Below are 14,596 nucleotides of genomic sequence, written 5' to 3'. Positions count from 1 at the left end.
CTAGAAGAACTCTCTTCTTCTTCTTCTTCTTCTTCTTTCTCTCTCCTGCCCGCAGCTATCTCTCACTCATCGTTCTTCCTTCTCCCCACCCCCCAACAACAAACTCATGTACGTACCTCGCTGTTTTTTTTCCTCCTTCCCATTCCCTACAGCTCCTCCCCTTTGCCGCAGGCCTTGGAGCAACAGCACCTGCAGCTCTTTTTGAGGACGATTTTCAAACGGTTCATACACCTAGCAGCGACCACCGTCAGTGGCAGTCTTCTTCGGATCGCTTCGACCGGTGCAAGTGTTTTTCAGCAGCTCCTCTCTCTCTACTACAACACTCCTGTCTTCTGCCATTCCTCGTTGGTTCTATCATTCAATTTGGGTTGATTTATATTCCTCCTCTCGATAAAGAAACGGAAGGACTTGGGCTACTCCCCTACTACACCATCGTGTCTCACAAATTCCATTCGGATCCATCCAATCAACCCGACAGTTTCCCATTAGCTAATTGAAAAGGTAAGAAGAAAATTTTCATATTAAAAAAAACGTGTCCATCTTTGAGTTTTTGGGGAATGTTTGGGATGTCTGGCGCATTGGCGGCCACGAGATTGACCGGCATTCGTGTTTCATTATTTTGAAATTCATCCCGTTGGCTGTTAAACCGGACCTCAGGGTTACATAGAATCGAAAAGAAGAACCAGTTGAGAGTTCAGTTAGACGGACACACACGAGAATGTCGATTGATTTCCGCCTTCATGGTCATGACAACCGGAGGGGAATTGGGTCAAGACTTGACTCCTGGTCAGAAATGTTGTTGAACAATCATCCAGAGAAGAAGAAGAAGAAAAAAAGATGAGTCGGGGGCAAAGAAGAAGAAAAAACGATGGGCGGGGATAGGGGGGGTTGAGGTACGCACGTAAGCTCTCGGGGGCTTTTTCTTTTCTTATAGATAGACTACCTTTTTTTTCAGGTAACTGCTCATCAACATTCCGCTGCTTTTCTTTCTTTTTTTTTTTCTTCTTCTGGTTGTTGAAAGGAGCTCTATGATTATACCGGTGGTGTATTTATGAATGTAATCCCGCGGCAGCGTTCATAGACGCTATAACAAAAAGAATATCCCCAAAAAGAGCCTCAGCATCAATACGGTATATGTATAGAAAGGAAGAAAAAAAAAATGAAATAACTTGGGAATAACCCACCCGGTTCGAATGAAGAGAAAAAATAATAATAATAAAAGCCTCGAGGAATTAATTTTTCTAGGTTAGGATTGTTGAGAGAAAAAGAAAGAAGAATATACACATACTCTCCATGAAGGGTGGGTTTGAAGAAGAAAAAAACATTTGGGGATTTTAAAAGAAATATACTATAAACACACGGGAAAGCATTCCTCAAGCGTGTCGTCTTTTGAGTCGTCGGGTCTTCCTTCGTTCCAGGATAAGTGCCGTTATCCCTATGCGATAGCAGCAGCCAAAAAATTTAAAAAAAAAAAAGGAAAAGGAAAAAAAGAAATAAAGAATAACCCTCAGTTCTTTTTTTTCTTTTTGACTCACACACACACATGGAGAGCCCTTGGTTTTATAACAAGGTGCGTGTGCTGCGTCTGGGGTTCTTCTTCCACCAGCCCTTTTTGGTTTCCACCTTTTTTTCTTTCTCTTTCTGAATGGTTCGCTTAGTTTGGTTCTCGATAGGCCAGATAGAATCGCTTGTATATTTTTTTCCTAGACCTAGTATTTCTTTTTGAGGTACGTCGGCGAGCAACGGTATATACGCGGAGAGTTATGGCGTAATAGTAGAAAAGATCTCCCTCTCCGCATCTTGGAAAGAAGAAAAAAGCTTTCCCCCCTGCCAGACACACACATACAGTTACAGTTACCTTGGGTGTGTGATTGAGAGGGGGTATGTAGAAAAATGGCTGGAGGACACTGGAATATTATGTAGAGACGTGTTACGAATTTTGCTTTCCCTCCCCACCGTCTCATCCCCAGACATGGCCGAGGCCTTCACCGTTTTAGTGTCTGTGTGTTATTGCTCTACGGGTTGACTCATGACGTCTACGGTCATTTACCTGTTGGGTGGGGTTACCAGTTACCTATTTGCCACTACAGTCTTTTTTACCTTTTGGTATTCTTCCGCATTTTCGCCGAAATACGTCAGACGCAAATGGCAAGTGTCTCTATTTGGTAGCGACGGATAACAATTCAAAAAAAGAGAGACAAGGGAATAGCTAAATTAGCTGAGAAAATTCATCTTTCCTGGTTTTTTTGGCAAGCGAAACCAGAAACTGTCAAAGAAGAAACGAGAGAAAAGCAACGGAATTTGCTCGAAGAAAAAAGTTTTGTCTTTGTGTCGGTGACGACAGCCGGTTCCTAAATAACTGTTTGTGTCGCCTTTTGACGAGAAACCCCACGGTGAGGAACGACACACAACCGGTGCCGGTGCAAGGTTTAACAAATTAGAAAAAGAAATAATAAAATAACAAGTTGAGGGGGAAAAAAATGAAATATAAGATGTTGTGTGTTTCAACATCACGAAAGATCGTGATGATGATCTTCACCCGCAATTGCCACTAGTGGCCTCAACGAGGAGGCGAAGAGTCCACATCCGCATCATCTCAAGTGACTCCCGCGCGTCCATCGGATTACAACGAACAAAAAAGTGAGGGTGGATATAGAAGAAGGGAGAGATTACAACTCGACTTTCTTATCGTCGCCTTTTCCTTTTTTCTTTTTAATTCCATCATGACACAGACACACGGCGCAGTCTATTATATAATAAGAGGGGGAAGAAAAAAAAGGAAAATGAACGAACCACGCAACGACAAAAGTCAAAAGCCCAAAAGCCACAAGATATTTAGGGCTGCAAAAGGTCCAAGTTCAAGAGTTGACGTAATCAAAAAAAGGTCGCCATCATCGGCAAAAGACATTCTCTCATCGTTCTTAATCCAATTATTATTGAGATACTTGCAACTAAAAACGACCACATCTTCCATTTGCTTCTACAAACTCACCCGAGTCTCTCTCTGGCGTACACGTCGTTAAATAAAAAATTGAACGTTTTCCACCAATCGGTTCGTTGCTCTCAAACCATCGACAACCTGGCGCTTTTGTCTTTTTTCACAAGATGCCAATTGCTGGAGCGCCGGATGGTCTTGACAGTGCGGAAATAACACCCTTGACCGCGCCAGCCATTTGTACTTGAGAACAACAAGAAAAAAACAAAAAAATTCCGACAGATTGCGCGTTAGGAGAGAGCTGGTTTATATGTACGTACGACCGGTAAACCCGTTGGAATTCCGTTTCTTCTTCAAACGATTGAGCGTTTTGACGAGCTGCTTCTGGAACCCGGAAAAAGAAAAGAGCCTTCCACCCAGAGCAGAGCACAGCCAGCCAGTCTATAGACTGTTGCTGAGATTAAGATTAAATGATGATTTCCAACCGGCTGGCGCATCATCTGGCAAGCCTAGCGTGAGCCGCCCAAAGGGGGTTCCATGAACCGTTGAAGCTTGTGACGTCAGTCGTGCTGGCGTGTCCAGTCTCACTATACACTGTGTCCAACCTGTTCAAACCTTTATTTTTGTTTTTTTGGCGCAGCAGAATGTTATTTTTTCGAAACAAGAAAATGACAAAGATTCCTCTGAGACTCGGAAAAAGTTCCTACCCGCCATTAGTCGACCGTCTTTTTTCCCATGATTCCCAGCCTGGACTGGACATCGTTCGTGAGCGTGTGCCGAAGAAGAATGAAAGAAAGATGAGCAACTGCGGTCGTGTCATCGAGTCAACCACATCGCTGGCCACAATTTTTCGGGTTTGGTTGTTGTTCCCATCAGCTTCTGAGCCATTCTTCCTGGAGCCAAGAATAAAAAACAATTTGACGTCTGGTCCGTCTGTTCACTTGTAAGACAATCAAGGAAAGCGACAAATTGCACACGGTTCCGTTGATGAAAATCAAACAGTTGGAGAGAGACGAGCGCCGCTGTGTGGTCCACTGGCATGATGCTGCCGCGCTTTAGTGGACCGAAATGACCCGCATTCTCTCCGACATTTTAAAAATTTTTATCGCAGCGTCATGAAAAATCTATTTCGTTATTTTTTTTTCGCCCGAATGGTGTGGACAAAAATTGGCTCGGCTGGGAAAAAATTTGTAAAACTGGCCATCATCAAGCGCATTGGCCGCTGGGCCGGTTTCCCGCGAATGCTCCTTTAAAAATATATAACTGCGACGTAACAGGTGCGTTGGCCGGACGAGAAAACAACAAGCAACTGGTGGTCATACCAGAGCGAGAAAGGAACGAGAGGGGGGAACTGGTGAAACCGTTAAGTTTCTTCCACGATCGGCCATGGGTGTTGAGAACCCCAAAGTTTGGCTAGGTTTTGGGTTTGGTTGGGTGGGATGTGACGCGCTTATCTCTCTAGCTAGCTCCTTTCTGGTTTCTCCCCAATATGGATGATATATGTCGGGACGTGATACATCGCCTTGCGGCAGTTCTCTATATAGTGTAGAGAGATAACTGGGAGGGTTGGCTTTTTTTCTTTTCCATCTTTTGAAGAAGAACGGAATATATACAGTCATCATCAAAATCCAGAGCCAGTCGAAGCGTGACTATTGGCCTCGACCATTTTTTGATGAACTGCTGTGGCGACGGCTGTATATATCCCATCATTTCTAGACCGTACTCTCGGCTGTACCTCCGCTGTTGGCGTCTCGTTAGGTAAATAAAACGAACGAAAATTACAAAAAAAAACTGCACGACATCCGACACTTTTTTCTTCCTCTCCACCTTGAAAAAGTCGCTCGTAAAAAAATTGTTTCGTTCATTTTTTTTTGTTGTTTTCGTCAGAAAATACCGTTGCTTGTCTATAAAATAAAAACTCTCGCTCCTATAGCCTTTCGAGTCTACACCACTCTCGCCGCACAACTCCCATAGTCACCTGGAGGCAATTGCGCCGACTGCTTTTATTTCTTTCAACTATTATTAGGCTGATTCTCTCCAAAAGAAAAATTCGATCGTTTACAATAATCAAACATTTCGAAATCGTCCAATGACTATGGCATTGCTATCTCTAGCTATAGTGTTTATATATACACACACGCAATAACCCTGTATACACACCATTATTAGTTTCCGTTTTCTTTTTTGGGTAGAAGAAAGAATTTTATTTTCGAGCGAGTGGTGGTGGGGGGAATGTTGTACAACATCCGTTCGTTACCACCGATTTTGGTCAACGCTTCCGGGCATCCGCTTTTTATTTTGGTGACGATCACTTCCTTTTTCGAAGGAAAGCCAATAGAAAACACAACAATCATTACAATATTGACTAATCATCAAAAGTAGGAAGTCGATGAATTGGCGACGTTAGACAAAACCAACCGTATTTTTTCACTCTACAGAAATTAAGAAAAAGACAAAAACCGGCCTCCAGAATTTCGTGTGAATTCCCTTCGGCCAATTTCAAACGAAAAAATTCTACGTGTGATTGAATCAATCCCATAGAATTGACAATTGCTGATGGCCGCTGTCTTCCGTTAGGTTATCTGACCGCCTTGTTGCGGCTCGTCAGTCAATCAGGGCATCGTGAATCAGCCGACGACAATGATTATTCAAGCGCTAACAACCCCTCCAGGGCCACAGCGTCGTCGCAATGCCCGAACGGAAGAAAGAAACAAAAATGGCGACGACCAACGACGTCGTAACACACGCCAGTTAAGACGGAACCAAGTTGCAATCACCTGAGCGTTATAATCCAGAATTGAAAGTGCGTTGATCTATAAGATGAAAACGACAGCAGATGGTCAGGTGGTGAAGGCTACCCCCCGACAGCCTTTTCTTTTCGTTGTTCGTGTGTCCATCTGGCCAGCAGGAAGTTCTTTGAGAATGCAACACAAATTATATGTACACCCCTGCCGGCTTGTTACAGTTAGACTAATGATTTCTTTGCCACTTTTCTCTCTCTCTCGGTTCCAGCAGGTTTGCACATTTTCCAGACGAGCAAATCCGAGCGTTGAACAGCACCGCGGCCAGATTGCAAGAGGGACGTCGAACGGAGCCAACAATCTTTTCCACATCTACCACCACCATGAAAAGTCGGGGGTCGACAACCGTTCTGGCCAAAGTGGCGCTACTCTTCGCCATCCTCCAGGTATCGTAACCAACGAAACATTTCTTGGCCTCTTTAGACAATAAACAGCACTCAAATGGCTGCATTTTCGATTTCAACCAAACGGCCGTGTGTGTGTGATGAACGGGCGAATAAGCTCAGACAGCACCCAGCTGCACATACGAATGAGTGGATTATCTCTGTTTGGTGGGCCGCCGCCTTATTCCATTGACCATAACGGAAGAAAATTCTTCAGAGACAATTCAATCGAGGAAAAGAACAAAAGAAACGAGTATGTAATAAAAAAGCGAAACGAAATATTTACGACGGAAGTAGATTCTCCCGGACTTTTTTTTTCTCTTCGCGATTCCGGTCACGAAAAGACCATTAGAACGGGATCGAAATGGCTGCGCTGTTGGTGAAAAACAAAAACATTTTTTTCTTGTCTTTTCAGAAAAAGACAAAAGTAGCCAACCTCTTGTTCAAAAAATGTTTCATCAGTTGCACTTTGCTTGAAGTGTTTCAAGTGAAAATATTTAGGCAATTTGATGGTTTATACCCACAGACAAAGTTGTGAGGTACAAAAGAAAACAAGCCTTATCTACAGTAGTTCAACAAATGAGTTGCTTAGTGAACCCTAACTGAGTCAACAAAAATGCCAAGAGGCAAAAAAACCAAGTTCCAGTCAACGGCCTAGCTCAGGAATAATCGTATTCCGTACTCTGCAACAATTGATAATAAACGCCATCAAATAGCCAAAAAGGGAGAATATAGATGCATTGGTCCTACCTTTAAGCCTGGGAAATCCACAGCCAGGCATCCATCGCAAAGGGTTTCATCCATCCGCTGAAAAGTGGAATCCACAAGGCAGGATAGGTAATAGGGGACTCAGTCTCGTGAATACACCCACATTCACATGGGCGTACACGAGGACAGAGGGGATTCAAAGAAAGGGGAGTGTCACCAATCAGATGGGAATATGGGATGCCGGATGCAGTTTATCTAAATAAAAGTAGAAAAAATTGGTTACGAAAAATGTTTACAGTAACATCAAGTTAGGACAACTTGAAAATGAGGGAAAATGAGGCAGTGGGTAAACCCTAATTGTTAATCAACAGGAGAATTTAAGGTTTACATGTTGTATCTATGCAAGTCATGCATCACATAAAGTATCGATAAAATATCTAGCAGGTCATCTTGCAGGAATAAAAGTAACAGACATTATTACCCAAGTGATGATGCTGAGGTTGTTGCTGATGACGGGTCAATATCTGCACATGCAGAACTTGAAAACTTTGTAGTTATGATGGCTGAGTCAGGTCTCAAATCTGTACGTAAGGGAAAAGGTTACATGGTGGAAACAAACTGCCATGCAGCGACAGAGGGCATACATGACAAATGCTAGTCAGGACTCAGGAGCTAAAATTTCCCAACTTTGGAACAGGTTTAACTCTTCTATTTAAAGCTCTCATGATCATTCCATTTCTATTCTTGGTTTTTTTACCTGAGAAACAGCATGGAGTGTGGATTGAACGATGCTACAGAGACACAACCAGAGTTGATACGACGACCACATTTTTGTAAATTTATTTGCTGTGCTATTTTTCGTGTTAGCCACGTGTATACGTCTCCAAAAAAGTGATTATTTTCTTGATAATCTTACACGTGGACTGTCTCCTTATCGAAACTGTGAAACTTGAGAAACAAAAAAAAGCAGACGACACTAATATTCTAATTAGCCATAGCCATTCTTAGGTATCGATCGAAACATAATTAAAAATCGTCCCGCCTAAATTCAAACCTCTCAAACAATACAAACGCGATTTTTCACCCGCGCTCGAATTAAAAAAAAAAACTAAATCAGAACAATTTAAAAATAACATCTGCCCTCGAGAAGAATTGATTATTCGCTTGCGAAATCATCAGAAAATAGAATGTCTCACAGGTTGGGAAAATGCGAAATGTGCCAAGCCTTTTGCGTCAGCGTAAAATGCTATCCCATATGTATATTTCACATGGGGAAGTAGTCGATACATAAAGAAACATTATTTCTCAATGCCTGGCGGGTTCCGTGACAAGCAAAGACTCGTCTCCTCTTGGCAATTCTTTTCAAATGTTTCGCCGGCGCTCATACATGTATTTTTAACGGTACCAAAAAAAGTTACAAGCGAAAAAGTTACTGGTAGTAGATACATGTGCCGTTTTGGCTGTCAAGCATATGTGTATCCGCCGGCTGGCTCCCTCTCGATGGTATATCGAATGTATACGTATACAAGCCCTGGGAATATAGCCTATAATATGGAAAAAAAAAAAGATTTTCATTTTTATTTTTTGGGTTGAAATTCACTGGGCTCGGCGTCTATTGCCCCCTGTTGGAAAGCGAAAGAGAGAGAGGGAACCTTGACGATTTTTTGGTTGGTGAAGTTATACACGACGAAGAGTGGAATTGTGCGTGGGGGGGTTTCTGATGGGAAACGGCCCTTGACAATGCGGAGAAGAAGGCGGATAAGGCAAGGTGGCGAAAGAGGAAGAAGAAGGAACGAAAGAGGAAGTTGCATGTGCCTGGTGGAAAAGTGCAGTTAGGTTTTTGCGGTCACCTGATTGTGTGTCTGTGTGTGTGTGTATATTTATACACCTTGTTCTTATTGAACCATCCGTCTAATATTATTCTTTTTTTCGGAAATGCACACAACAAATGTCCACCTTTTTCTAGACATTTTTGAAAAAAAAGATTTAGTCGCTACATACCATCAGATATCCTTGAGAAAGTCTCTAACTGTTTCAGTCACCGGTATATTTCAATTCACATGAATTGCAATCGCGCGCGGTCTACCGATTTCTCGTTTGTTTATTTGCCTTGGCGTTGAAATTTAAATGAAACCATCAAGAATAACAGAGCTGCTGTAGCTATATTTTTCAAATAATTTAAAACATGCGTGCGTTAATAGTCGTATTGCGTGGAGGGACAAAAGGTCACGGCGTTTGATATATAGGAAGCGCCCTATCGCGTGCACCATCCGCCTTTTTTAAACCCAAATCAAATTCTTTTCTTCGGATTTTTTGAAATCATTTGGCCCCGGATCGTATATAACGCCCCCACCGGTACACCCGGAGAAAATAAAAAAACGGTTTCTTCTTCATATCACTCTGTGCACTGGCTGTTGCCGAGTCCCAATCTCCATCTGTCATCCTCGGCCAACTGTCAAAATTCTGAAAAGAAATAAAATGTTGGCGAAATTAAACTGAAATGACAAGCGACGAATAATGCCAATCGACTTTCGATTCGATTTCTTTTGATTTTTTTTAAATGGTAAATGATTATTTATTCGCGCTGTATAGCCCGTGTATAATTACTGGGAAGCAGTCGACAGAAAATAAGAGACAAATTCAAATTCAGTTAGAGCGTCTATCAGGTAGACAGGTATACAGAACAAACCCCGAAGGTTTATGTGCAGATAATTAAGACCCCGACATATCACGACGGGAGAGAGAGAGAGAGAGCTGGGCTAATGTTAATCTATAACGACTTGCGCGCATAGTTGACGCTGTCGTGAAAATAAATAATAATAAAAAAAAAAGATGAAAGTCGAGCGCGCGCTCGCGCCAGTACCTCGCCACAATTTAAAAAAGTAAAAACCATTTTCATCTTTTGCTTTTTTTTCCATTCTTCCAACACAAGACACCCCACGACGGTTGATCCATATATAAATAATTAAATATCCTTTCCTCTATACAGCCCAGTCGTTTTTTTAATATTTTACGACGGACCAAACAAGTTTTAATGGCATCATTAATGATTCGGTTGGATATTAGAATCTTCACTAATCAACATCTTCATTTTCTGTTTTGGGCTGGAAAATTAGGTAGGAAATGGGCAGAACGCCCTGGGTCAGGAGCCGTGGCAACAGGAGCGGCCCGTCAACTTGCCGCAAATTCAAAATCTCGAAGTCATGTGCGCCAAGGATCACATGGAAGTGCAGCTGTCGTTCGACAAGCCCTTCACCGGTCTGGTCTTCTCCAAGGGCCAATTCGGCCAGGACAATTGCGTCTACGTCCACCCGAAATCGAGCCGGACCAACTTCCGCTTCTCCATCATCTACAACGGGTGCGGGACCAAGCCGGACGCCAAGGGCAAATTCTACGAGAACACGGTCGTCGTCCAGTACGACGAGGAGCTCATCGAAGTCTGGGACGAGGCCAAACGGCTCCGCTGCGAGTGGTACAACGACTACGAGAAGACGGCCACCAAACCGCCCATGGTCATCGCCGACCTCGAAGTCGTCGAGCTCAATTTCAGAGGTTAATTTCATTATTATCAAATTGAAATCATTTGAAATTTAAAGACTCAACGGTCATTTCTCTCACCAGGTGATAACGTCGACTGCTGGATGGAAATTCAAAACGGCAAAGGGCCGTGGGCCAGTCCAATCAGTGGTATCGTTCCACTCGGCTCCACTCTGACGATGGTAGTCGCCATCAACGATCTAGCGGGTAAGAAGAGAAAATTGTTTCGATTGATTCCCAGTTTCCAGTTGAACGGGCGGCGGATTAATCGAGCGGATATCCGCCGTTTGACTTGGCCGGCTTCTTGTTGTTGTTATAACTGCGGTCGCTGATTTTATTATTCCGATCTTCTTTTCGGTTCCAGGTGAATTCGACATGCGCGTCAAGTCGTGCGAAGCTTCTGACGGAGTTAACCGGCCCATCCAGCTGTCGGACGAGCACGGCTGCGTCCTCCGGCCCAAGATGGTCTCGAAATTCTTGAAGCTGCGCAGCAACGACGGCCGCTCGACCGTCATGAGCTACGCCTTCTTCCACGCCTTCAAGTTCCCCGACTCGCTCCAGGTCTACATCCGCTGCAAGGTGGAAATCTGCCGGCACGGATGCCCGGAACACTGCGACAAGACCATCAGCCGGGCGGCCGAGCAGCAGCTGGCCTACACCGAGACCAAGGCCTCCTACAATCCGGCCGCCACCGCACCCGTTCCCTCATTCGTTCCCATTCCGGCCCAGCAGAAATCTTCATCCGCCTACGAGCTGCCGCCTCAGCCGTTGCCCGGCCGCAACTTGCCGGTGGCTCCGCCTGTAGCCCAGCAACAGCAGCAGTATCCGGCCCAGAGGAGGAATCCACTTCCGCCAGCCCGCGAAGTCGAACCGGAGCCTCAGACCAGCAGCAAACGTCCGTTCTTTGGTCTGCTGGGCCGCAACAAGCCCAGCTCTCCCGAACGCTCTTCCCGCCCTGGACTCTTCCAGAAGAAAAAGGACAATTTCAGTCCGGTGGCCTCCGCCCAGGTGGCACCTCCTCCGCCTCAAGCCCAGGCTCAAGTGGTGGACGTCCCGATCCCCATTCCGGGCAGCCAGACCCAGGACCAGGGACTCAGCGTCGCTCTACCATCGCCAATCGACCGGCCCCTGGAAAGAGAAGAGAAAAAATCCGAAGATAACAAATACTCGGAACGAGGACCCGGCAAATTCCCGCACGGACCCCGCAGTCTCAATTTCGACAAATTCGAGTAAAAATTTCAAAAACTAATTTTTTCCCGCCAAAATTTTCAAAAATTCAAAAATTTCAATTTTTCAAATTTCAGCATCGCCCACATTCACGATTTGAGCCAATACGAAGTGCGGCAGAAGAAGTCCGAGGGCGTCAAGAGCCGATCGAAGCGTTCGTACGCCATTCACGAGCGTCACGTGCGCAGCGCCGACGTCGGCGTCAAAGTGGGCTACGAAGTCATTTCGGCCGTCGATTTGGCCTTTTCTTTGAACAGCAACTCGACCAACGGAGACGGCGACGTGCCCAGCGTCACCATCTTCCAGGGCAAGATCCGCGAGGAGGTCGTCTACGGCATCTGCCTGCCGGCACCGGGCTTTTCGGCCCTGTTCGTCCTGCTGGCCATGTGCGTCGTCATCTCCGTCCTGGTGGCCAGTTTCCTCTGCTACCACCGGCAGCTGCAAAAGGCCGATCACGACGGCCCGTCTCATCCGCACATGAACGTCAGCATGGGCAGCGTCGTCACGCCGTCCGTCCCCTTCCGCGACTGGAGCACCGTCCACTTTATCCGGAATCCCAGCAAGTCCGTCGTGGAGACCCAGTCTTAAAAGAAACAAACAAAATAAAACAAATGAAGCTGATTAAATATTTTAAAAGTTCAACTAACAACCACTAAGACTCAAACACAACGAATAGGACGAGACGGGACAAACCAACAAAAATTAATTTTTAATCCACTTAATTAATATTGTTATTTTTAAATTTCATTAGACGAGCCCCCCCTCCCTACATTGAGTCGTATTCATTTGGAATCTTGGCATTGTCCAGTTCTCTCTATCTCTTTTCTTTCTTTTTTGGCTCTATTTGAAATCATCTGCTGGACCGGTTAAATGAGGTTTTTATTGATTGAATTCAGTTTGATTTAACACACAAAACTCTTTTGATGAGGAGATGTCTAGAATGGGCGATTCTCGATCGAGAGTTATTGACTAAGATGAAGTAATCGCTATCGGCTGGATTTCTCCCATCATCTTTTGATTTCATTTATGTTACAAAAACAAAATTTGTATGGGTTTTTTCTTCCTTCCTTTCTAATATTGGGTGTTTTAATTAAGTTTCCCCGAAACGCAAAAGGGTTTGTCTCGTTTATTTTTTTTAATTTATTCCTCCTCCTCCTACACCTTATACACACCTATACACCGCCGGACACCATTTTTCTAATTTCCTTCCCCCATCAAGTCTCTATCTCGTTGCGTATTCGATATATGCTCAAAAAATGCCTTCAATTACATCTCCTCCTATAATCTCATTTTGATCTTCTTCTTCTTCTTTTCATTTTTTGATTATTTTTTCGGTCGGTTGGATACCGAGCACTTTTCCATTTTATTTTTCAAAAATATCTATTTATTTATTTATCTCTCTCTGTCTCTTTGGGTTTTGTTCCGCCACCGGGCAGAATTCTGAAAATGTTTTCCGAATTTTTTCCCGTTAAGTATGGCTTTCTTTTGATCTTTTACATCCTTCTGGGGCGGTTTGATATATACATTTCTATTATTTATTCACACACACACACACAAGACATTTACATACTTACACTACACACTACACTACACACCTACTACACAGACAGACGACGGGCAAGGGAGGAGACCAACTGAATTTGTACACAACCTTAACATATATATTTAAAAAAATGAGAGTTAACCACCCCATTTCCTCACCGACCATTTATGAAATTTTCTTTTGAAAAACTCTCATCTCTCTCTCTCTACATCTTACATTCTTCTATACCTTTTTCTATCTCATTATTTGGATTTGTATCAAGAGATTTGGCGATGCGGAAGAGATCATTCCATAATACATAATTGTACAAGTCGTGCGGGACAACCGCCGGACCCAAAAAAACCAAACACCACCCCAATGTTCGTTTCATTCCACTTCATTCCACTTCATTATTTCTAATAATTAAAAAAAATAAAATAAAACAGCTACTAAAAGATAACGAGAGATGATAATAGAACCGAACATTTTTGCGTGTGAGACGGCCACAACCGCAGCGGCAAGCAGCGACGGCGCACCCACCGATTGACATTGAATTCAATGCCACCAGCACGGAATCGGTCGAAAAACATTCCAGACGTCTTGGTATGTCACATATTTATAAATACCTTCGGCTATATTTATATACAAGGCCCCCCCCCCAACCACCCCCCCTTTACGGCGAATATTCTTGACTACGTGATTGATACGGTAAAATGGTCGTGTGTGTGTTTCTATGCCTCGATTTTTATTGGCACCATCTTGGCGAGACGGACTAACAACTCGCCCATATCTCAAACCCCAACTTGTTGGTATATTACATTTTAAGCTGTGTGTCGTTGCTAGGGGCAACGCAATTTTTAGAAAGGGAAAAAACAAGACGCAATCGACACGATTCAATTATCCCACCCGGTAGAGGGAATCCGGACATTTTTCTTTTGGGCTTGGATTGGGATTTTGTGCAATGGCAACTGCAAGAGCAAGATTTTGGGCGTGAGGTGTCGTTTATTTTTGGGACGACACGTCAAAGGCTCTGCTGCAAGATGATATCGCTGGCGGGCGCCAGAGATTCAATGTCATTTCCTTCCATGACGGATGTTGTGTACGGTAGATATACCACCCTTCTTTCACCCGCTTCTACATAGATAGATAGAAGATGGTGGATGTGGATCTATACTGGGAGGAGGAGGAGGCGTCGTGGGAAGTCCCGCGTCGCATGCGAAAACTCCCTTCCACTCAAAGAAAAACCGACGCCAATGTTGCGTACCGTACGGCTGTTTGAAAAAAAATAAAACCGTCAAAAAATATGACCCGGATTTTTTAAAAACAATTTTTAAATTTTTAAAACTTGCAGCTGAGTTCGAAAATGGTTTGAATCGATTCTTCGTTCGAATAAGTTCGTGACTTTTGACGGTGCCAACGAGAAACTTGGGAGGATACCCGCGTTTAATTTTAGTTTTTTTTTTTTGTGAAATCCAATTTCCTT

At 43.9% G+C, this 14,596-nt stretch overlaps 1 protein-coding gene across 2 annotated transcripts; it reads left to right on the top strand.

Moving 5' to 3' along the window:
• The first annotated feature begins 138 nt into the window (after window positions 1-138).
• Window positions 139-12,880, top strand: LOC124208191. 2 transcript variants are annotated; one of them, XM_046605936.1, is made up of 6 exons: window positions 139-501; window positions 5,951-6,122; window positions 9,944-10,379; window positions 10,449-10,571; window positions 10,729-11,593; window positions 11,669-12,880. In XM_046605936.1, the coding sequence occupies exons 2-6, from the start codon at window positions 6,060-6,062 to the stop codon at window positions 12,177-12,179; spliced, it is 1,998 nt and encodes a 665-aa protein (XP_046461892.1). In that variant the 5' UTR covers window positions 139-501; window positions 5,951-6,059; the 3' UTR covers window positions 12,180-12,880. The 2 variants fall into 2 exon arrangements, with proteins under 2 accessions (XP_046461892.1, XP_046461891.1); XM_046605935.1 differs by having other exon boundaries at window positions 226-501; window positions 5,948-6,122.
• Window positions 12,881-14,596: the final 1,716 nt, after the last annotated feature.

Source organism: Daphnia pulex, chromosome 11, assembly GCF_021134715.1.
Source record: "Daphnia pulex isolate KAP4 chromosome 11, ASM2113471v1".
Classification (NCBI taxonomy): domain Eukaryota; kingdom Metazoa; phylum Arthropoda; class Branchiopoda; order Diplostraca; family Daphniidae; genus Daphnia; species Daphnia pulex.
This window is presented reverse-complemented; position numbering and strand designations above follow the sequence as displayed.

Excerpts from the sequence above, each read along its gene's own strand:
- LOC124208191 (XM_046605936.1), top strand. The coding sequence starts at position 6,060 with ATGAAAAGTCGGGGGTCGACAACCGTTCTGGCCAAAGTGGCGCTACTC. Across the intron at positions 6,123-9,943 it reads TACTCTTCGCCATCCTCCAG|GTAGGAAATGGGCAGAACGC; the intron begins GTATCGTAACCA and ends CTGGAAAATTAG. Across the intron at positions 10,380-10,448 it reads CGTCGAGCTCAATTTCAGAG|GTGATAACGTCGACTGCTGG; the intron begins GTTAATTTCATT and ends TTCTCTCACCAG.